This window comes from Aspergillus pseudodeflectus, assembly GCF_044049435.1.
Source record: "Aspergillus pseudodeflectus strain CBS 756.74 chromosome Unknown BJX68scaffold_2, whole genome shotgun sequence".
Classification (NCBI taxonomy): domain Eukaryota; kingdom Fungi; phylum Ascomycota; class Eurotiomycetes; order Eurotiales; family Aspergillaceae; genus Aspergillus; species Aspergillus pseudodeflectus.
The window spans coordinates 1,335,434-1,355,812 of NW_027263778.1; the positions used below are offsets into that span (position 1 = coordinate 1,335,434).

At 50.2% G+C, this 20,379-nt stretch overlaps 9 protein-coding genes across 9 annotated transcripts; 7 read left to right on the forward strand and 2 right to left on the reverse strand.

The window, feature by feature from the left end:
* Positions 1-110: 110 nt before the first annotated feature.
* BJX68DRAFT_87976 (putative esterase/lipase) lies at positions 111-1,660 on the reverse strand. Its single transcript, XM_071049919.1, has one exon. It carries the CDS (start codon positions 1,513-1,515, stop codon positions 634-636), a length of 882 nt encoding a protein of 293 aa, XP_070905224.1. The 5' UTR covers positions 1,516-1,660; the 3' UTR covers positions 111-633.
* On the forward strand, positions 1,632-1,980 carry BJX68DRAFT_225533 (uncharacterized protein). The gene has a single exon (XM_071038394.1). The coding sequence runs from the start codon at positions 1,806-1,808 to the stop codon at positions 1,965-1,967; it is 162 nt and encodes a 53-aa protein (XP_070905225.1). The 5' UTR covers positions 1,632-1,805; the 3' UTR covers positions 1,968-1,980.
* A 137-nt stretch (positions 1,981-2,117) lies between these two features.
* On the forward strand, positions 2,118-4,260 carry BJX68DRAFT_88012 (multidomain presynaptic cytomatrix related protein). The gene is made up of 7 exons (XM_071049921.1): positions 2,118-2,429; positions 2,483-2,558; positions 2,617-2,626; positions 2,675-2,868; positions 2,920-2,976; positions 3,051-3,758; positions 3,835-4,260. Exons 1-7 carry the CDS (start codon positions 2,340-2,342, stop codon positions 3,951-3,953), a joined length of 1,254 nt encoding a protein of 417 aa, XP_070905226.1. The 5' UTR covers positions 2,118-2,339; the 3' UTR covers positions 3,954-4,260.
* Positions 4,261-6,034, forward strand: BJX68DRAFT_88001 (NADP-dependent oxidoreductase domain-containing protein). The gene is made up of 5 exons (XM_071049920.1): positions 4,261-4,692; positions 4,745-4,831; positions 4,892-4,972; positions 5,030-5,594; positions 5,656-6,034. The coding sequence occupies exons 1-5, from the start codon at positions 4,568-4,570 to the stop codon at positions 5,944-5,946; spliced, it is 1,149 nt and encodes a 382-aa protein (XP_070905227.1). The 5' UTR covers positions 4,261-4,567; the 3' UTR covers positions 5,947-6,034.
* Positions 6,035-6,177: 143 nt separating this feature from the next.
* BJX68DRAFT_88060 (phosphopantothenate--cysteine ligase CAB2) lies at positions 6,178-7,795 on the forward strand. Its single transcript, XM_071049922.1, has one exon. The coding sequence runs from the start codon at positions 6,360-6,362 to the stop codon at positions 7,557-7,559; it is 1,200 nt and encodes a 399-aa protein (XP_070905228.1). The 5' UTR covers positions 6,178-6,359; the 3' UTR covers positions 7,560-7,795.
* Positions 7,796-7,878: 83 nt separating this feature from the next.
* BJX68DRAFT_261472 (aldo/keto reductase) lies at positions 7,879-9,293 on the reverse strand (the record flags this gene model as incomplete). Its single annotated transcript, XM_071044150.1, has 8 exons — positions 7,879-8,054; positions 8,126-8,271; positions 8,336-8,391; positions 8,443-8,527; positions 8,588-8,784; positions 8,865-8,969; positions 9,016-9,162; positions 9,225-9,293. The coding sequence occupies 8 exons, from the start codon at positions 9,291-9,293 to the stop codon at positions 7,879-7,881; spliced, it is 981 nt and encodes a 326-aa protein (XP_070905229.1).
* A 544-nt stretch (positions 9,294-9,837) lies between these two features.
* On the forward strand, positions 9,838-13,887 carry BJX68DRAFT_252145 (uncharacterized protein; the record flags this gene model as incomplete). Its single annotated transcript, XM_071042501.1, has 8 exons — positions 9,838-10,013; positions 10,078-10,187; positions 10,239-10,350; positions 10,402-11,145; positions 11,543-11,617; positions 11,673-12,353; positions 12,427-13,261; positions 13,312-13,887. The coding sequence occupies 8 exons, from the start codon at positions 9,838-9,840 to the stop codon at positions 13,885-13,887; spliced, it is 3,309 nt and encodes a 1,102-aa protein (XP_070905230.1).
* A 619-nt stretch (positions 13,888-14,506) lies between these two features.
* BJX68DRAFT_261475 (uncharacterized protein) lies at positions 14,507-17,828 on the forward strand (the record flags this gene model as incomplete). Its single annotated transcript, XM_071044151.1, has 3 exons — positions 14,507-15,591; positions 15,646-16,642; positions 16,698-17,828. 3 exons carry the CDS (start codon positions 14,507-14,509, stop codon positions 17,826-17,828), a joined length of 3,213 nt encoding a protein of 1,070 aa, XP_070905231.1.
* A 710-nt stretch (positions 17,829-18,538) lies between these two features.
* On the forward strand, positions 18,539-20,102 carry BJX68DRAFT_275683 (putative MFS transporter; the record flags this gene model as incomplete). The annotated part of the gene is made up of 3 exons (XM_071047891.1): positions 18,539-18,709; positions 18,762-18,898; positions 18,959-20,102. The coding sequence occupies 3 exons, from the start codon at positions 18,539-18,541 to the stop codon at positions 20,100-20,102; spliced, it is 1,452 nt and encodes a 483-aa protein (XP_070905232.1).
* Between the last annotated feature and the right edge of the window lie 277 nt (positions 20,103-20,379).

The window sequence follows — 20,379 nt, forward strand, 5'->3', positions numbered from 1 at the left end:
GCGCCTTCACTGACGCACTGACGGATCACTTACAGCACTGGACCTGCGGCAAGGAGGAAGAAAATTGTGTGCGTTCTGATCCTCGGGGCAAGAGAGGAATTATCGACTCGAGGTCCCAAGGAACCGTTGGCTGCCGAAACAATAGGGCAGAGTTATCCTGTCCCCTGCCGCCCTGCGGGACATCGGCGAGAGCCATGGTTTCAGGCTTTCAGCCACTGCATCACCATGGATCTGGCTCAGGGACAAGTTACAATGGGCTGAGAACGCTTCAGAAATTCGAGAGGCACACCTGCTGCTGATCTCGAGCAATGCTTGTCCGCCTCGAGCAACTCACCGCCGCGAGCTACATTACAGTATTTGACCTCGCTTCTCCTTTTTCAACCGAGAAAGCACATGCGTATTGAGATTTGAAGTTTGTTCTGCTTCTACTAGCAAACCCCGAGGAGCAGTGATAAGATCCCGTGATCTTTGAACTCCGAGTCTATAATGCTTCCCGCTTGACGGATCCTCCGAGGCTCGAGAACGCGCATCACAGCAAAAAGCCTTGGTTCACCGCGATTCAAGCAAATCCGGCACAGATCTCGACCGAAGAAAAATTGACTCGAATCTCGATAGGACCTGATATCGGGGCAATCATTTCCCATTATTCAACATAGTAACAACCATGTTGTATGCTCTGTCTCGTGCTTCGCGCTCAACAGGAGTCTTTGGGGAAATATTCCAAGCATGATTGCAACCATCCATCCGTTGGGAGACCACTTCTCGACCCGAATCCTGCCCTATTTTCACCGCTAGTCTTTCGGCTTCCGGCGCCAAACCGTCTCCCGCTGCCGTTATTATCAACACGCGATTAGGGAAACGCTCGGGCGGCGCATAGTATGGCGATATTCGGGGATCTTTCGTGTTATGCGATGACGGAATATAGCACTTATCGAAGAGCCGGGCAAGCGGAGCCGGAAGAGGTTTGCCATTAGGATCCGGTGCGGTCTTCGAACTGGGTTGCGTATAAAGATCCACAGGTGGGTAAAAGGTGAGGACAGCATAGAATGTCTCTCGAGGGAAAAGGGTTGATGAAGCTGCAAGAGCAAGATTGCCCCCTGCGCTGAAGCCTGAAAGAGCAATCCGACTGCGGTCGAATTTCTGGGGCTGTTGTAAAACCCAGTTCACCGTGTCCTCGACATCGTTGAGCGCTGCAGGAAAAGGATGTTCCGGTGCGAGTCGGTACTGGACATCCAAGACTGTGTACTCGGTCCTCTCGCTCACCAATCTGCAGAACTCGTCGTCCGCACCATGGGCAGGGAGCACAAAGCCGCTTCCGTGGAAATTGATGAGAACCGGAGCCGGATTGGAGGCTGTTTGGGATCTGTAGACATGCGCTTTGATATTTCTTCCAGAGTCCCGGGACTGGATCTGGTAGACCTCATCAGGCTTTGCGGCAATGGGCGATAGACGTCGCGCGATAGTTCTAAGCACAAATACCAGCACTTTGCAATAGATATATGTTAGGAAGAACATATTTGTTGTTGTTTGCCAACTATATGGCCAAAAGGTGTGTAAGGATAGAGGAGAACAAGAGGAGACCCAGATACCCAGCTGGGTCCCTCGGGGGGCTTTAGTAGTTATCAGGTACCAGGTATTTAGGCGTCCCAGCTGGGTCCTCGGTGGCTTTAGTAGTAGTTATCAGCTACCTCGTATTTAGGCGTCCCAGCTGGTTCATCTTTCTCGAACGCCTCACAGGAACAAATGCACCCACAACCGAGGTTCAAATATCAAGAAATAATATACACTTGGAGTCAAACAATGGTATGATACAGAATAAAAGTACCGAGCTCTTGTACCGAGCTTGTTTGTTGACATTTGGAGTCGCTGCATTTGCATTACATACAGGAAACAATCAATACTCTTTCAATCTAGAAACGATCACTGACATAAGTCTTGGACAACAAGCGAGTAACAGTGTCATATGAAGTAGAGCAAATCATTCAAGGATTATTTTGTAAACTGTCCTGATCTCCTGAAGGCTCGTTGGCTTTGGATCATGTGCCTGGGCGGCTGACTACACCAGGTCGTGGATATAAATCACGCCGCCAAGTTCTATAAAGAAACTGTCTATTGCAACGCGTCCGACAATGATCCTTCCACGATCAGCGTGAACCAACCAAGCCGCCCATCCTCCTGACCATCGCTTTCCATCAAGCTTCCTCCATCCAAGTGTCTTTATTTTCACCCCAGCCCCCATTTTCTGACACTTTCATCGATATCTGGGACCCACAAATCTGTGGACTGCTCATACAGTCGATTCTATTCCCCGGGACGCATGCAGCGACCGGACCTGCGTTATGCCTTCTCCAACCCAGGTCGGGAACACTAAATTCACGGTTCTGATCCGCCTACCTTTTCCCAGAGGCGATTTTGTGGATCCCCCGCCTGTGAGTGCTCAGATTTCGCGTAATAGTATGTGATCGATCATTGACTTTACCAGGTTGAATGGAATGCTGCCAAAGACCAAGCCCTGTGGGATATTCTGTCGCGACCGTCAAAGGGAAATGACATAGACTGTAAGCCAGGCCAATGACCTTTTGCACTGGGCAATTTCAGATGACTAATAAGCTGCAGGGAAAGCACTGTATGGTACATCATCCTCTTGTCCTAGCAAAATATTGACACCCTTCAGCGCGGAGAGCTTTGATGTGACTCTTCAGTTTTTACTTCAGCAGGCAGCATGGCTATACCATCGGCAATTATCGCAAGTCCGCGCGCAGATGCTTAGAGTAGGCACAACTCATTCAAGTACTGCGTCTCCGGTGCCCGGTTCTATCTATGCCAGCACAGCGCTTGGACAGCCCACTAGAGCCGGTCAAGGCAGCGGTAAGATTGCAATTCCAGACTCGCCCTTTACCTTATTAACGCCTCTTGTAGGAATACGAGCTCCCGTTCGGCTCGTATCTCAGTCGAAAGACACTCCGCCACTACGAGGTAAGCATCACAGAATTTTCGTGCCATCAAGGTCAACAACTGGATGTTGGAAGGGCGCTAAGAAAAAAAAAAAGCCCCGATGCCTAGACGTACTAGCTCTGGCACTACCGTCCAGCAGATCAAAGGTCCTCGTGTGCCTTCGCAACCTGTAACCCCAACCCTGGAGACGAAGGAGCCTAGATGGGAGAGCCATCACGACCGCCGGCCTTCGACAAGCAGGCGCGAACAAGCTCCTGCTACGGCCACCCTTTCCAAATCACCCACTCTTGAAGAGGAAGATTTTATATCAAGCTCATCCGAATCGAATTCCGATCCCGAAATTGATGCTTCATCCCGTCGAAAGGGTTTTGGGTTCAAACGATTCGGACGATTCTCAACACATAGACCCGGCTTGCGGGAGGATGACAATGACGACGATGACGAGTCTCCTGCTTTCCTGCCTCTCTCGCGGGGTCTAGTGTCCGCGTCCCGGGGCGCTTCCGGTCACGATCTCAGTGCTACTCTAAGGATGGAACAGGAAGGAATCGCTGCCCCCCAGCGGCAGGTGACAGAGCCAGCTCAAGGTTTAAGAAAGTCGATGACCACAGAATCATCTGGCAGCTCTGTCAGCTCTGGTGTACCAGTCAGCCATTCAAATACTCAACTTCGCAGGCAAATGAACCATCCTAGTCCTAGACGAACTGCTGAATTAGCTCATATGAGCCCTCGACGATCGACTACTTCGGGTAGAGATATTAGTGATGGGACCCCCAGCATGGGCAGCAGCTTTAGTGACCTAGATGGTATGTGGCCCTCTTGAAACTTTGTAGCTTTCGACTTCGCCCTTGAGCTGACACTGACACGTCTGTCCTAATTCAGATACAAGCGTCACAGAGTCCATGCTGCAAGATGCGCTATTGAACAACATGCAACATGGTGGTATGGCGAGTCGTATGAGCACAATTAGCCAAGCCCTTCGCAGTCGCTATCTACCATAAACGTCGCGCGACGGTCGTTCGGGGCAACATCCTAAAGCCCGACCCATTATTACTACTTGTAATCAGCGAAATGGATGACACTTGTAACCAATCCTTTGCTGCTCGACCAAAGGCTCAGAAGGTGTCAGCATTTCACTTTTTCTGGTCGAGTTAACCAGACATCCACAGCGCGGAGCTGACACCGCCGCAAGCCTGCAGAACTTGGCCTAGTATCATGCTTACCAGGTCTATACATTAAATTGGCAACACCAAACGTTCCGCGTTTTCGTCGACCAATTGACCCTCACAAAACTGGCTGGTGACTTGGCGACTCCGGACCACCCTTACCTAGCTCCTTAGCGAGCTCGTATTGATGACAGTCTAATGCACACTGCTGACAATCTTCTAAGTCGAACAAAGATCGATGCTTCGGACTTAGTCTTAGATGTATCTTGAGCTTTTCCTTTTACATCTCCATTCCATCTACGCAAAGACATCAAGCTCACCGGGATGTATAAAAGCGGACCGAATCTCGTCTATGGCCGTTACCATCGCTATCAACAAGCAAAACTAGCACATCTGAGAAGCTAAGCTTTCTACAGTTCTTCTGTTTACACTCATCACTGCCCTCAAAAATGTCTTTCTGGACCTTTGCGCCTAAGCCCAAGACTCCGTTGGGGTTCCACCGAGTTCTCGCTCCAACTGCGGGTGTCAAGGTCTCTCCTCTGTGCTTGGGAGGAATGAACTTTGGGGAAGGATGGTAAGATCACGCTCAAAAGTTGAATATATACACTCTACTCACACTTATACAGGGAGCATTTCATGGGGAAATGTAAGAAAGAGGAAGCATTCGCGCTAATGGACTCCTTTTATGACTTGGGGGGTAATTTCATCGACACGTATGCTACATTTGTGCTTATCTATGACACTATATTCTCCTGTCTAACAATTTCGCGCAGAGCCAACAATTACCAGGAGGGAGATTCTGAGAGATGGATTGGGGAATGGATGGAAAGCCGCGGAAACCGCGATCAGATGGTGTATGTTTCTGTACTCGGCCTTCTGGAAACATGATACTAACCGGTTGGGGCTAAAAGGATCGCCACCAAGTATACGACTGGATTCCGCGACCCTCACCTTGAGACTGAAAGGATCCAGTCCAATTTTGTCGGTAACTCGGTGAAATCGCTGAAAGTGTCAGTCAACTATAGTTTGAAGCATCTACGCACAGACTACATTGATTTGCTCTATGTGCATTGGTGGGACTTTACAACCGGCGTCGAAGAGGTTATGCACGGCTTGAACTCATTGGTTGCAGCGGGAAAGGTTCTGTATCTAGGTGTATCGGATACTCCTGCCTGGATTGTTGTCAAGGCCAATGATTACGCCCGTGCCAACGGCCTGCGGCCCTTTTCTGTCTACCAAGGACTGTGGAACCCCTTACGTCGTGATATGGAAAGTGAAATTGTCCCCATGTGTCGAGACCAGGGAATGGCTATTACCCCGTGGGGCCCTCTTGCTCAGGGAAAGTTGAAATCTGGTGAAGCTCGGAAGCTCACCAGTGGAGGACGATCTGATGATGAGATGACCGAGGACGAGATTCGCGTATCTGACACCTTGGATGAAGTAGCGAAGAGCAAGAACACGAGCCTTCCGGCTGTGGTATGTTACCTTCTTATATTCCCTGCTATCTGGCCGGACATAGAAGCTTACCCAACTGCAGGCTCTTGCATATCTACTCCACAAGTCCCCCTATGTCTTCCCCATCATCGGACAGAGGAAAATCGAGCACCTGAAAGCGAATATCGAGGCACTCAGGATTGAGCTATCCAAGGAAGACATGGATAAAATTGATACGGCAGTGGCGTTCAACCCTGGTTTCCCAATGAACTTCATCTTTCACGGCAAATATGACTTGACACTCACGGCTGCTGACGTGCCCCTAACACGGAAAGCCGGCCATATTGACGCCCCGCCTCAGCCGAGTATCATTCCACCCAAGAAGGAGGTCTGACTTAGGGAATTAGTTGGCTGTATTGTAGATGAAGCACTGAAAGTCTCGTTGGAATTGCAACCTCTTGCTACATCGTAGCTAGTTCAGTATACTTGAACTCCGCTTTTTTTAGCTCCGTAGAAACTCCGAGTATCATCCTAATCATGTGATGAAGATATTGAAGGCGGTGAGGCTCTGCCCCTCGGCAATCGTCGGCCGGTCAATGGAAAGACAGTATTGACATCAGCGGCGCGTACAAGCAGTACGTCGTACATCACAGAACAATATTGAGACATTTATTCTTAAGAAGTTGACGCCCACAGGCAAGGCCTTTAAATTGCTTGCCTAGAGTCAATCCCCCGAAAATCGCGTTTTTCTTCCCTTTTTTTGACCAAAGCCCTGTATTAGAGGGTTCAATTACCCCGCCAGACGAAATGTCGCATGCAGACAGCGAGTCCGCCTATTTCAACAACTACCCTCCCCCGAAAGTCCTCCCGAAGCATGAATCTCTTGCCCGGTCATTCATAGACTATCATGTCGAAGCCGATCGACGGCTGGTGCTTGTCACCTCCGGAGGAACAACAGTACCTCTTGAAAACCAAACTGTCCGCTTCATCGACAACTTCTCCGCAGGTACCAGAGGTGCCACATCTGCGGAGTACTTTCTGGAGCAGGGATATGCAGTGATATTCCTCCACAGACAGTTTAGTCTGCTGCCTTACTCTCGACATTATAGCCACTCGACCAATTGTTTCCTTGACTTTATGGATGAAGCCTCCCCAAGCGATTCAAGCAACTCTGACCATGGTCCCATTGTCGTGCGGAACGAATACCAGGACGAAATGCGAGATGTGCTGCGGAAGTACAAATATGCAAAACAGAACAACCTCCTTCTACTGATTTCGTACACCACAGTGTCCGAGTATCTTTTTGAACTGCGCATGCTCGCCCAATGCATGAAACCGCTTGGTCCAAACGCATTATTCTATCTCGCTGCAGCCGTTAGCGATTTCTTCATCCCGCGCGATCGGATGGCGGAGCACAAGATTCAGTCTTCAGAGATACCGGCGGAGTTTAGCAACAACGACGAAGCTGTGGGCGCTGATGACATATACACTGGGGGGTTTGAGCAGACACAGCCCACGTCCAGCAAAAAGCTCGTCATAAACCTAGACCCGGTCCCGAAATTCCTTCAGCAGCTCGTGGATGGCTGGTCACCGGAAGGAAGCATGATCGTGTCGTTCAAACTCGAGACGGATCCGAATCTGCTTGTTTACAAGGCTCAAACGGCCCTTCAGCGATATTCTCATCACCTAGTCATCGGCAATTTGCTCTCAACGAGGAAGTGGGAAGTTGTCTTTGTTACACCTGAAGAGCCCTACGAACGCTGGATCCGAGTGCCCAAGTCGCGGCGGAGCAAGAGCATATCAGGTGTCGAAGGGCAGGTTGGACTCGCTGAGGCAGCGAAGCGGTCGGGCGAACACTCGGCGCCTGCGGCATCCGAGACCGACGAGACGTCCAAGGAAGGAGACGGGCATGTTGGAACCAGTGAAGGGACTGAGATTGAGAGCTTGATCATCCCGGAGCTGGTCAAGCTCCACACGAAGATGATTGAGAAATTCTATCATCAGTAAATGGACCTTGACTTTGCCCGCGTGCTTTGTATATTCTTATAGCGCATTCTTACGAATATCCCTGCAGGTTCTATAGCTTCAACGGGCGACAGTCGACCCACGGCCAACAACACCACCACCACCACCCTCATCATCATCATCATCAAACATAATTCCTAATCCCTGATACATGGTGAACTAGTCACTTCCACCAAAATATACCCCGACGCCTTCCGGTATCATATCTATACTGTAACAATTGGACATAAATCGGGCTTCTGCTTCGAATTTATTCTATTTCTATTCACCCTCTACCTAACAACGCGCACCCAAATACCTCTCACTTCTGACTCTGCAACTTCTTTTGCTGCTCTGCCCACTCACGAGCACTCCTTTCCGCACTTTCCTCCCCAACCTCTCCAAAAATATCAACCCCAAGACGTGCAGGGAAGTTCATCCGCTGATGTCGCTCTAACGACTGTATAGCCTGAAATGCGTCTTCCGGGAGGACAAAATCTGAAACATATAATCAGCATAAACCAAGTCGATGGCGAGAAATATCAAGTGGGACAGGCGGAGGTGCACACCTTCAAAATTGCTCTGGATCCTCGCTGGGGTCACGGATTTGGGGAGAACGACCGTTCCACGCTGAACGGCCCAGCTGATTAGGACTTGGGCTGGGGTTTTGTTCAAGATTTTTGCTGTTTCAATCACGAGGGGGTCGTCGACGGCTCTGCAGGTGTTTGTTAGTCTCTTTTGGCGGGTTTCTTGTGCAAGGGTTAGAGGTCTTCGCGTACCTCGGGATGTTGTAGATGTTGTTTCCTAGGGGCGAGTACCCCGTCACTACAATGCCCTGGATGGTATGTTAGTAGAACATGGCTCAAAGGTCCCTTGTATCAATTACCTTCTCCTTTGACCACTCTAGCAGACCTCTTTGCTGAAGGTAAGGATGCGCTTCAATCTGGTTCACGGCTGGTGGAATTTTTGCCCTATTCCAAGCGAATCAGCTTCTGTCCTGTGCCGTATTCATGTCGAAGCAAGTAACATACGTCTTCAGTAGCTCCTCGATTTTCTCCCGTGTAAAGTTGCTGACCCCGATTGATCGCACTTTACCCTTGGCTACCAAAGCCTCCATAGCAGCCCATGTATCCTTGATTGGCACGTCGATAACGTCAATCAAACCTGTCTTTTCGTCGACGGGCTGTATCGTGGTGGTTGAATGGCGGAAGGCAACGGGCCAGTGGATCTATTATAGCAAACGCACGCCAAGGTCAACATTTATCGCTCTCGAGATTTAGGGTACGTGTACGGGACAGGAACACCAACAAGGTAGAGGTCAAGGTAGTCCGTCTGGAGGTCCCTGAGGGTCCGATCCACGGCAGCCTCGACATTCTCGGGGTCGTGATCCGTATTCCAGAGTTTGCTAGTGAGCTTCTCTAGTCAGAATTGCGGCGCTTGGGTAGTGAAGGAGACTGACGAAGAACTCTTCGCGCGGTACACCTGATGCCTTAATCCCGGCTCCGACTTCGCGTTCATTGCCGTATACAGAGGCAGCGTCGATATGACGGTAGCCGTGTTTCAACGCTGCGGAAACTGCTTCTTGGACCTCGTTTGGTTTCGATTGCTATCCGAAAACACAGAGATGTTAGCGTCGTTTGCGTAAGGCTTCGCAAGGTGCGTGCGTACCCATGTTCCCAGTCCGACAGCTGGAATCTCGTGACCAGTATTCAGCTTGAACTTGCGACCGAGTGCCATTGTTCTGTCCGTTTCGCTTCTAAAAATCAATTGGATCTCGTCTATTGCTGCAGGTTACTCAATGCTGAAGGTTATGTATAGTGAGACGCCCGGATTTGAACCCGAGGTCCATCTCCTTAGTATTGGAAGATGCTCGTTTCCACGCTCCATGAGCTTCGATGTGGATACCGTGGAGCCAGAAAGATATCCATACTTGGTCAACTCAGGACTACTCCATCTTTTGGAGCTGCTCATTCGCCATTGCCTAAGCCATCATCGTGAGGGGTATTCGGAAAAGGGTAGGTTTTCCGGTGGCTTATCCGAGACCACTGCAACGCGGGCGAGGTTGCAAGACTGATGCTGTTACCGTTGGAGACGGATCTCCCTCGGCTAGTATTTGCGAGTTTTAGTGGTTAGTGTCTTCCGAACTCCACGGTTGGCAGGCGCACAAGCGCCGACAATATGGAACGGAGACCAGACGATTGATTATATCCCAGGAGCTACATCCTTGCATGAAGTTTAACTCCTCAATTCAGACTCATCATTCACCAAAGTCCAAAGCAGCATGGCCCCAATCGCAAAAATTGAGTACTTTCGCATCCCCCCAAGATGGTTATTTGTGAAAGTCACGGATATGAATGGGAATTGTGGATGGGGAGAGGCGTCGCTAGAAGGTCATTCGGAAGCTGTTGAGGGCTGCCTGGTGTCTTTTGCTGAGAGGTTCTGTGGCATGGATGCGGAGTGAGAGATTTCCATGACCACTAGGCAAATTCATCTGCGGTGGCTGATACCTAACCTTTATTAGTGATATTGAACACGTATGGCAAAACGGGTATAGGATGGGATTTTACCGCGGCGGACCGGTGCTCATGAGTGCTTTGTCAGGTGTAGACATTGCGCTCTGGGATTTGAAAGGTACAAATTTGTCACAATCGATTCTTAGCAGAACGCTGACTGGTTCATCAGCAAGGCGATTAGGACTCCCAATATATCAGCTCCTTGGAGGCAAAGTCAGGGACAAACTGAAAGTGTATGCGTGGATCGGTGGAGATCGCCCGGGAGATGTCGAAGCTCAAGCGTATGTTGAACCTCTTCTTGAACGGGACTATAGCTCATCAGACACCCACAGTCGTGCGAGAATTACACAAGGCTTCAAGGCTGTAAAAATGAACGCCACGGAAGACCTCGCCTGGTTGGATTCCCCCCACGCCCTAGATACCTCGGTCGAGCGATTGAAGACAGTCAAGTCTTTGGGCATTGACGCAGGGGTAGACTTCCACGGCAGAGTCCACAAGGCAATGGCACTACAGTTGGCACACAAACTCACACCACACGAACCCTTGTTCATTGAGGAGCCTCTTTTGTCAGAGCACCCAGAGTCTATCGCAGCACTGTCCAAGCTCGTCCCTATTCCAATCGCTCTTGGTGAGCGATTACATAGCCGCTGGGATATTAAGCCTTTTCTCGAGTCGGCCTCCGTGAGCATCCTCCAACCAGATATTTGTCACGTTGGTGGAATCTCGGAGTTACGGAGAATCGCTATTATGGCGGAAGCTTATGATGTGGCGCTGGCTCCTCACTGCCCGCTGGGACCAATTGCGCTTGCAGCAAATATTCAGGTAGACGCTGTGAGCGCCAACTTTGCTATCCAGGAGATGAGCCTCGGGATCCATTACAATGCAGGATCTGCGGACATTGACACGTATATCAAGAACCCTAATGTATGGAGGGTGCGCAATGGGCTGGTTGAGCTGATGAACGGACCGGGGCTAGGTATCGAGGTGGATGAAGACAAGGTCAGGGCGGCTTCTGTAAACGCAGTTGCATGGCGTAGTCCAAACTTTCGAGGTCCCGGAGGAGAATGGAGAGAATGGTGAGACAGATATGATGTTTTATAGGCTGGAACGAGGAAATATATATTAGCATATTAGCTCGCTGGGAGTTTGTAGCATATGATCAAGCCAAAAGACACTCAGGCCTGAACCCACTTTTCAAGAGTCCTGCTATTCTGACTGAGGACTTATGTTGTTATGTCCTGCCGAAACTGAGGGGTCTGTCAAGTCCATCACCTGGAAAGAGGCACGTGCGCTCTAAGGAGATGGTGCCTTCGCTTCCCCAGAAAACCGTGTCTCTCCCCGCAGTCCACCAACTCCTCTCCAAATTCCAACCGTTGACCTTTGCAACAACGTGGTATAAATACTAGGCTATATTTATTGCCTTATATATGATGTTCTGCGCCGCGAATACATTCTCATGGACTCAAATGAAAGTCATCCAAACAAACGACGATGTGTCAAAGAACGCGTCCGTGTTCGCGTCACCCGTGCCTGCGACAACTGTAAAAAGTAAGTCAATACAGACCAAAGACAGAAATAAGGCGCGCGGCTAACTCGGGTTTAGGAAGAAGCTACGCTGCTCAGGTACTCAGCCATGCTCCTTGTGCCAGCGTTCCGAATTAGTGTGCGAGTACACAGCTGGTTACACTCGAGGAAAAGTGCCACCGATACCCAATGGGAGTGATTCGAGCCCGGCCAGCCAGCATGTCGAACATCCAGCAGGTCAAGCGATAGACAGCTCAACTCCTCCCGAGCCGCCTAATGTCCGAAACGATGCACTCTTGCAAACAGATAAGCATGTCAATCTTCCATCGTCTGGCAATTCCCCAGAACCACACCAGACGGATATGGAAGGCCACTATGTTGGCCCAGCGTCTGGCGTCTCTTTCTTGATACGAGTACAAAAGAGACTTCATGAGAACATTTCGTTTCCACGTACCAGCCCGATTTTCAGTTTCGGTGACGCCCCACTTCCAAAATACGATCCATCCTTCCTGGTAATCCCTAGTAAAGATGACGCGAAAGCGCTCCTTGAAAGATATTTTGACTTTGCGTTTCCAACGCACCGTTTCCTACACCAACCGCAGGCTGAGGGTTGGCTCGATGACTTCTATCGGGATCCCGGCGAGGCTCAGTCACCCAGGCCTGGCGCGATGGCAATACGAGCATTGCTTCTCATGATTTTTGCGCACGCGAAGCAGTGCTTACCAGAGTCAGAGAGCTCTTTAGGCTCTTGCGTAAACAGGTTCGTTCCCCAAACTCAGCAACCAGCTATATCTTCTTGTTCACACTCAGCTAACATAAGTACTCTCCGACAGTGCTGTTTATTTCGCGGCTTCAGAGCATCATCTTGCTGCGGAAACCGGACCTGTCCGCCTCACGAGCGTGCAGGCACGATTGGCTCAGTGCTTTTACCTATTGGGACATTCTCGAATCAATCATTGCTGGAGCTTGTTCGGAACCACAGCACGACTTGCTATAGCCATCGGCTTGCATCGTGGACGGCGGCGCGAGCTTACAGCAGGTGGGGACTTTGTCGAACAGGAGTGTCGCAAACGAGTCTTCTGGTGCATGTATAGCTTGGACAATTATCTGAGTGCTGCCCTGGGCCGCCCGCGCATTTTCCACGACGATGAAATTGACCAAGAACTTCCTGCGATTGCAAACGATATTCAGATCACGCCGAGTGGCATCGCTCCGGCCATGTCCAGCGCCCAAAGCATCATGTTAGCACCCGTGTATCATGCTAAACTATCCAGAATCATTAGCGGCATTCTTCGTGACCTGTATGGCATACGAAGAGCGACACTTCAATCGCATTTGACGGCTGCTGCGAAGCATGGAGCAGATATGGCCAAGTGGCGAAGTGAGCTGTCCGCTTTCGTTGATATGCCGAGTGTCGATATGTTGATGCTCACCTACCAACGACAGTACACCGTGTTGAATCTCGCTTTCTACCACGCTCAGATCCTACTTTACCGCCCGTTCATCCTCAAGGACTCGAAAAACTGGGCGTCCTCCGTCTCCGACGGTATTAATCAGCTTCAAGAGTCGGTTAACCATAACATCGAGCACTGCCTGAGTGCCGCCATGAAGATTACTGGAATTTTGCGGGACTTGTGCGAGAGCGGTAGAATGTACAAAACATTCTGGGTAAGTAAGGTAATCCTCCACAAGTGTGAGCCATCTAACGTTCCTCAAAGTTTACACATTACTATGCGTTTTCCGCAATTGTCGTGATATATGTGCACTTTATCCAATTCTCTTCACAGGCATTTAGTGTTGGGGAAATCTCAGCCCGACTTCAAGCAGGCGAACAAGCTCAACAATACCTAGCAGCATGCGGATCACAATCATCTTTCGCTCAGCGTTACGCCATGGTACTCGAAGAGCTTCGAACGGAGGCACATAAGTGCATGCAACAAAAGCTATCCAATAGCCACCGAATAACAAATAATGTCAATGTAGAGACGGGGCCACAAAGGCTCGACGGCCCCAGGGAGCAGACCAGCTACAACGCATCGGCCTTTCCTCAGTCTGCATTTATTGGCATTCCAGCTAGCGCAGGTGATGTGTCTGCAGACCATACATCCCTGGGTCTATCACAGGTGCAAACCGAGCCGCAAGTGTGGATAGGAGATTTGATGCAAGATAGCAGTCCTACAACCTACATCCCCAATCTTACCAGCTGGGGGGACCTCGATTCATTGGCTTTGACCGGCCTAGGCGAATTGGGTTATCTATTTTCGTCTGACAACCTCCAGGGCTTTGAGAATTGATGCCTCGCACCGACAGGCCTTCCTTTAGTACGGACTCAATTCCTTAGCCAGGCGTGGCTCTATTACAACAGTGCACCGTATAGATTGCCGAATACCCGAGCCCTGGATGGTTAGCCGCGCTTTAAAAATCTATGTTGATCCACCGTGGGAGATTACCTTCACCTTGGCGAGTTCTTAGGTGTTTACGGATAAGGACTGATGACCACGCGCGGTTTTTTGGCCCCGATCTGAGCAGATTTAGGAGAATCCACCGCGCATACCGAGCTGGCTCAAACCCGCGCCCAGCCGGCTTCCTTCATGCTCATTACTATCCGAAAGAGTGCGGGAAAGCTCTAGTCCTATGTTACTCAATAATGACTACTTGGCGAATGGCGAAATCTAGGAAATGGCCGAATCGGATGTTGCTGTTCTCTTATCCGAACCCCGCAATACTTTTCCGAGCACAGCCCTAACAACGCTCAAGGCAGGCCGTGGGGAATAATGAATGGGCTCCTCATTTGAAAAGAAATGTGCTTCCACCGTGCGCTAGTCATACTACTATATTCTTGTCGGGCCCTTACTCGCAATCTAGATGCAGAAATCTTCCTCGCGGCAATCACCTCGATCTTCCACTTGAACAATGCTTGTAGCAACTCAGCTCGACGATGACGTCTTGATTGACGAAAAGGACACATTAAAGAATGTTACGACTCTTCCTCCAACACCCCCGGCGGACTCGGATGCACCCTTGCACACCATAAACGATATTCTGTTGCATCGCATCCCATATCCGCCTGACGCTCCCTTGGTTGGCTACCCACAAAGCCCCCATGGAGTACGCGATTATGCTTTTTACACGGCAAAGGATCTGGACAAATTCTCCAATGGAGCTGCTAGAGCTCTAAGAGACGCCGGGCTTCCGAAAGTGACTATAATCTGGCTACCTGTTTCCAAACACTCACTGACAGTCGTGCAGTTCTCGGATCCTGTCGAGAACCGAGTAGTGGCAATAATTGGCCCCTCTAACCTGGACTACGTTGTTTCTTTATTTGCGCTCTCCCGCCTGGGATACGCCATCTTGCTGCTCTCAACTCGGCTCAGCACCGAGGCGTATACGAATCTGCTCGCCAAAACAAGGTGCAGCCATGTTATCTATTCATCTGCGATGGAAAAAGCAGTGGCGCAAATTCAAGACGCAGTGCCAGAGATCAACGTCTTCTCTATCCCAGAGTTTTCAATCTACTCAGAGTGCACTGAGTCGTCAGATCTGCAGCAGACTGCGCGGCCCGAGTTGGGTCGGAAATGGGCTTTCATTATCCACTCCTCTGGCTCTACTGGGCTCCCAAAGCCCATTTTCCAGACACATGCGGCTTGTATTGCCAATTACAGTACGAGCAACTCGTACCGCGCATTGTTAACGCTTCCACTTTATCACAATCACGGATTGTGTACGTTCTTCCGGTGTTTGTTCAAAGCGAAGCCGATTGCTATCTACAACGCCAACTTGCCCATCACTGGCAAGAATATCCTTGAGGTAATGGACGTGTTTGAGCCGGAGAGCTTTCATGGCGTGCCCTATGTCTTGAAGCTCTTGAGCGAGGTTGACGGCGGAGTGGAAGCACTCGCGAAATGCCAGCAGGTTCTTTTTGGGGGCAGCAGCTGCCCAGACGATCTTGGGGATTATCTGGTAGATCACGGAGTCAGACTGATTAGCCATTATGGAGCGTCCGTGTTCCCTGCTTTTCTTACTTGGTAAAATAGAACTAACATATGAGATAGAACCGAGCTCGGTCAAATGATGACTTCAGACCGTCCTGTCGGCGACAAACTGTGGAACTACGTTCGGCCTTTGAAGGGCGCCCAACCCTACTTGAAGATGGAAGAGCTAGAGGATGGCTCCTACGAGTGCATAGCCCTGGACGGGCTACCAGCTAAAGTCAGCTCAAACTGCGATGATCCGCCAAACTCCTTCAGGACCCGTGACACGTTCTTGAAGCATCCAACAATCCCGAATGCCTGGAAATATCTAGGCCGCATCGATGATCGAGTGACTTTGGTGAACGGCGAAAAGGTTCTCCCTGTTCCCATTGAACACCGCATTCGGCAAAGCAAGTTCGTGAAGGACAACCTTGTCTTCGGCGTGGGGAAGCCGTTACCTGGTTTGTTTGTGGTTCCAAGCCCTGAGTGTGAAGGGCTGAGCAAAGATGATATACTTAATCTCATCTGGCCGGATATCGAGTCAGCCAACCAGAATGCAGAAGCATTCAGTCAGATTTCCCGCGAGATGGTGATTATTCTCGATGTTGGATGCTCATACCCTGCTACCGATAAAGGGACCATGATCCGCAATCGAACCTACCTGGAATTTAGCGACCTCATTGAGGCTGCATACCAGAACCTCGAAAATGGCACATCCAAACCCGAGCAAGTGCTGGCATTGAGTCTTGCAGAACTTGAGGACCACCTTCTCAACCTCTTCCGAACAGAGCTTGGTTATCTGGAACTGGACCTGACTTCGGACTTCTATGAGGCAGGTGTCGATAGCCTTCAAGCGATCAAAGCAAGAGGTCTCATTAAGAAAAATATTGACATTGGGTCCGCGCAATTGGGGCATAATGTGGTTTTCGACTATCCGAACATCAAGAAGCTTGCAGCTCACCTACATTCCCTTCGGACAGGCGAACAGCAGAATGAGGAGGATGAGTTGGCTGTTATGTCCGAGTTGATTGACAGATATTCAACTTTCCAGGCACGAGAAACCACAGAGGAGGTCATTGTAAGTCGATATGGGCTCTGCTCGGTCATTCCAAAACTCACTGATGTTTTTTAAGCTCTTGACTGGAACCACCGGCTCTTTGGGGGCACATATCCTGTCTCGTTTGATGCAGAAGGAAAGTGTAAGGAAGGTTTATTGTCTCGTACGAGCGATCGATCCCAGCAATGCGCTGGACCGAGTCCTATCAAACCTGGCCTCAAGATCATTACCGATGATCAATGTCTCCAAAATTGTGGCATTACCAGGTCAGCTAGGCTCTGAGGACCTTGGACTACCTCCCTCGATCATCAGCGAGCTTCGTACATCCCTAACCAAAGTCATTCATTCTGCGTGGGCTGTAAACTTCACGCTTGGCGTCAAGAGTTTCGAAGCTCAACACATCAAAGGCGTGCACAACCTGATCAATCTATGTCTCTCGAGTGAACAAACATCGCCAGCACAGTTTTATTTTTGCTCCTCTATCTCCGTTGCCGCTGGAACTCCACTGCCTGCCACAATCGCCGAAGCTCCAATCCCCGAGTTGGCACACGCTCAGAACATGGGCTATGCAAGGTCCAAACTCGTGGCGGAGCGAATCGTTCAAGCGGCCGCGGAGAAGACTGGCATGGTCGCCAAAGTTCTCAGAGTTGGACAAATAGTCGGCGATACTGTGCACGGCAAATGGAACACAACCGAAGCGATTCCTCTCATGCTGCAAACAGCACGTACGCTAAAGGCGCTACCAGCACTCGATGAAACCCCCTCATGGTTGCCGGTTGATATCGTCGCAGATGCAGTTCTAGACTTGGCTGAACTGAACGAGATCTGTGGCGCCGGCTCCGTCGCAGTAAAAGGATTCGCCTACGATCCTCAAACAGTTTATCATGTGCAAAACCCAAGGACATTCAGGTGGACTGAAGATCTATTACCGGCTCTGAAGATAGCAGGGCTGGACTTTGAGGTTCTCCCAAGGCGCGAATGGGTCCAACGACTACGTGACGGCGAGCAGGATCCGAAGAAAAACCCCGCTGTGAAGCTGCTGGATTTCTTTACAGAGAAGTACGATAACGACAACATAGGTCGCGCGGGACTTGTACTCGAGATGCAAAAATCTGAGGCTGCGAGTCAAGCCTTAAATGGTGGTGTTGAAATCATTGGGAGTGGATTGATCAAGAAGTTCGTCGACGCCTGGCGGAGTGAATGGTGAAGTTGTACATAATCATGGCGTTTATCCTTAGCCCTATTATTCCTGTTATTATGGTGAAATACTAGAAATGGATGCTATGCCATACACATCTTGAATGGTAGTCAGAGTTCGTCGTCTCGTCTCCTCGAAGGCCTATCTCAGACTCCAAGGGGGCCTACTATGCACAATGGTTCAAGACCATTATCCAATGAATTCCTTGACCACCCAGAGACCATAGATTTTGCTTCGTGCCGGCAGCCATCAACACCGGATAGAGCAGATCAGTGTCCAACCCATATTAGGTGACCTTGGAACAGCCCTCCTTCGATCTGCTCGGATACCCAGAATCCATCGAATGAAGCATATCCGATTGGTTAGAAAAGGTCACCGGATAAACAGAGCTTGGGCTAATGGAGCTGTTATGTATCCGAGACTGCGAAGAAAGAGGTTCGGAAAACACAGGTCATGTCCCCACTGAGCATCAGCCGGTCAGTCAAAGCTCAAGCTAGCTCAAAAACCTCTCTTCCGGTTGGACTACTCCATTTCCGAGATCACTTGGCGCTCCGGGACTGACAGCTCTCACGTTTACCCCGGACTGGGTTGATGCGGGGGGTGGTGGAGCGTCGAGGCTTCGACTATATCAGGATCCACTGGGCCGTGGAAGTTGTTCTCTTCATCAATCCGTCCCAGCAGTTCATACCTCAGTCAATACTTGAAAACCCACATCCGCAATGGCTGACCACTCCCGCGGCGACGGCATCATCGAAAAGGAGGCCGCCTATGCTGAGCATCTTGACGCCGAGAAGAATGGGCCAATTCCACAGTACGACAGGTTCGGTGCGGCGGCGAAGGTCGATCCCAAGGAGATTGCCCTTGTGAGGAAAATTGACTGCTATATGATGGTTTGACGCACTTGTCCACGACCCTGGGTTTTTCATGGCTGACGAGTTGAAGCCAACTCTCTGGGCGATGTACTTTCTCAACTTTCTGGACAGAAATGCGCTTGTCAATGGCAAGCTAAACAGTCTCACAGAGGACCTGAACCTGAAGGGTACGCAGTATAATACTTGCGTCAGCATTCTTTTCGTGGGGTAAGCGAAATATTGGTCAGTGCATGGCGCAACCCGCGTTCTAACTGGCATCACTCCCAGATACCTTATCGGCCAAGTTCCTTCTAATATGATCCTCAACCGGGTCAAACCTGCATGGTATATGTCTGGTTTTATGATGGCTTGGGCAATCGTGTCCACCCTTACCTGTCTCGTTCACAACTACCATGGCATGCTTGTCTGTCGTCTTCTTCTCGGCGTCGTTGAGGCACCGTTTTATCCAGGAGCTCTTTTTATGATCTCCTTGTTTTACAACCGCAAAGAGGCAACCACACGTATGGCGATCCTATACACGGGGAATATGCTGGCGAGCTCATTCTCAGGGCTCATATCTGCGGCTGTGTTTGCTACCCTGGATAAGAAGCATGGACTTGCAGGCTGGCAATGGCTGTTTCTGATTCAGGGTGTGGTAACTGTGGCAGTTGCCATAGGCGCGTTCTTTCTTCTTCCGAACTCTCCAAAGCAGACGATGTGGCTCACACCAGAGGAACGGCAGCTTGCGCACGATCGTATTGCGCGCGATACCACTCAAAAAGCAGAGGGAACCAGCGTCTGGACCGGGCTCCGCGAGGCGTGCTTGGATTACCGGACTTGGGTCTTTGCTCTGATGTGCAATCTGCATCTCTCAGCCAATGGCTTCAAGAATTTTATGCCAACCGTCGTGAAAACACTCGGGTTCAACTCCACCATAACGCTCGTCCTCACTTGTCCACCATATCTCGTGGCCACTTTCACCTCAATTGCTGTCTCCTGGTCGTCAGGTTACTTTAACGAACGGACATGGCACGTTACGATTTCCAAACTGCTGGCAATTGTAGGGTTCGCAGTCGCAACCGGGACACTCAATACCGGCGCGCGATATTTTGCGATGATCCTCTTTGTCGGGGCCACTTATGGGGTGAATAATATCAACATTGCCTGGGTGGCAGCCACGGTAGGGCAGACTGATGAGAAGAAAGCTGTGGCGATAGCCATTACCAATACCCTAGGCAATCTGGCCAGTGTGTACACACCCTACTTGTGGCCTGACAGTGATGCTCCGAGGTTTGGGCCCGCCATGTATGCCAGCATCGGGTTTTCGGCTGGAGTGGTGATATTGGCGTGGGTCATGAGATTCATTCTCATGAGGGAGAACAAGAAGCTGCGGGCAGCTGATCCCGGAGTGATCAATCTCTATGCATACTAAAGGAGGAGCTATGCTTGATGGGCGGGATACAGTACGATGGTCGACTTGGCGTTCGATTTTTTGAGGACACTAGTGGTGCGCAGATAAGTCAGATATCCGGGAAATGTGATAGGCATATGTGACGAATGTCTGGAGTGCCACTCACTCAAGAGCTGCTTTAATTATGATGTAGGTCTCGAGGCGGGCGTTTTCAGAGAAGCGCCGGGAGATTGTCAAGGGTTGCTGTCCCAACCTGCATGTGTAACCCCAGCCTTCAGAGACACCATCCGCAATCACA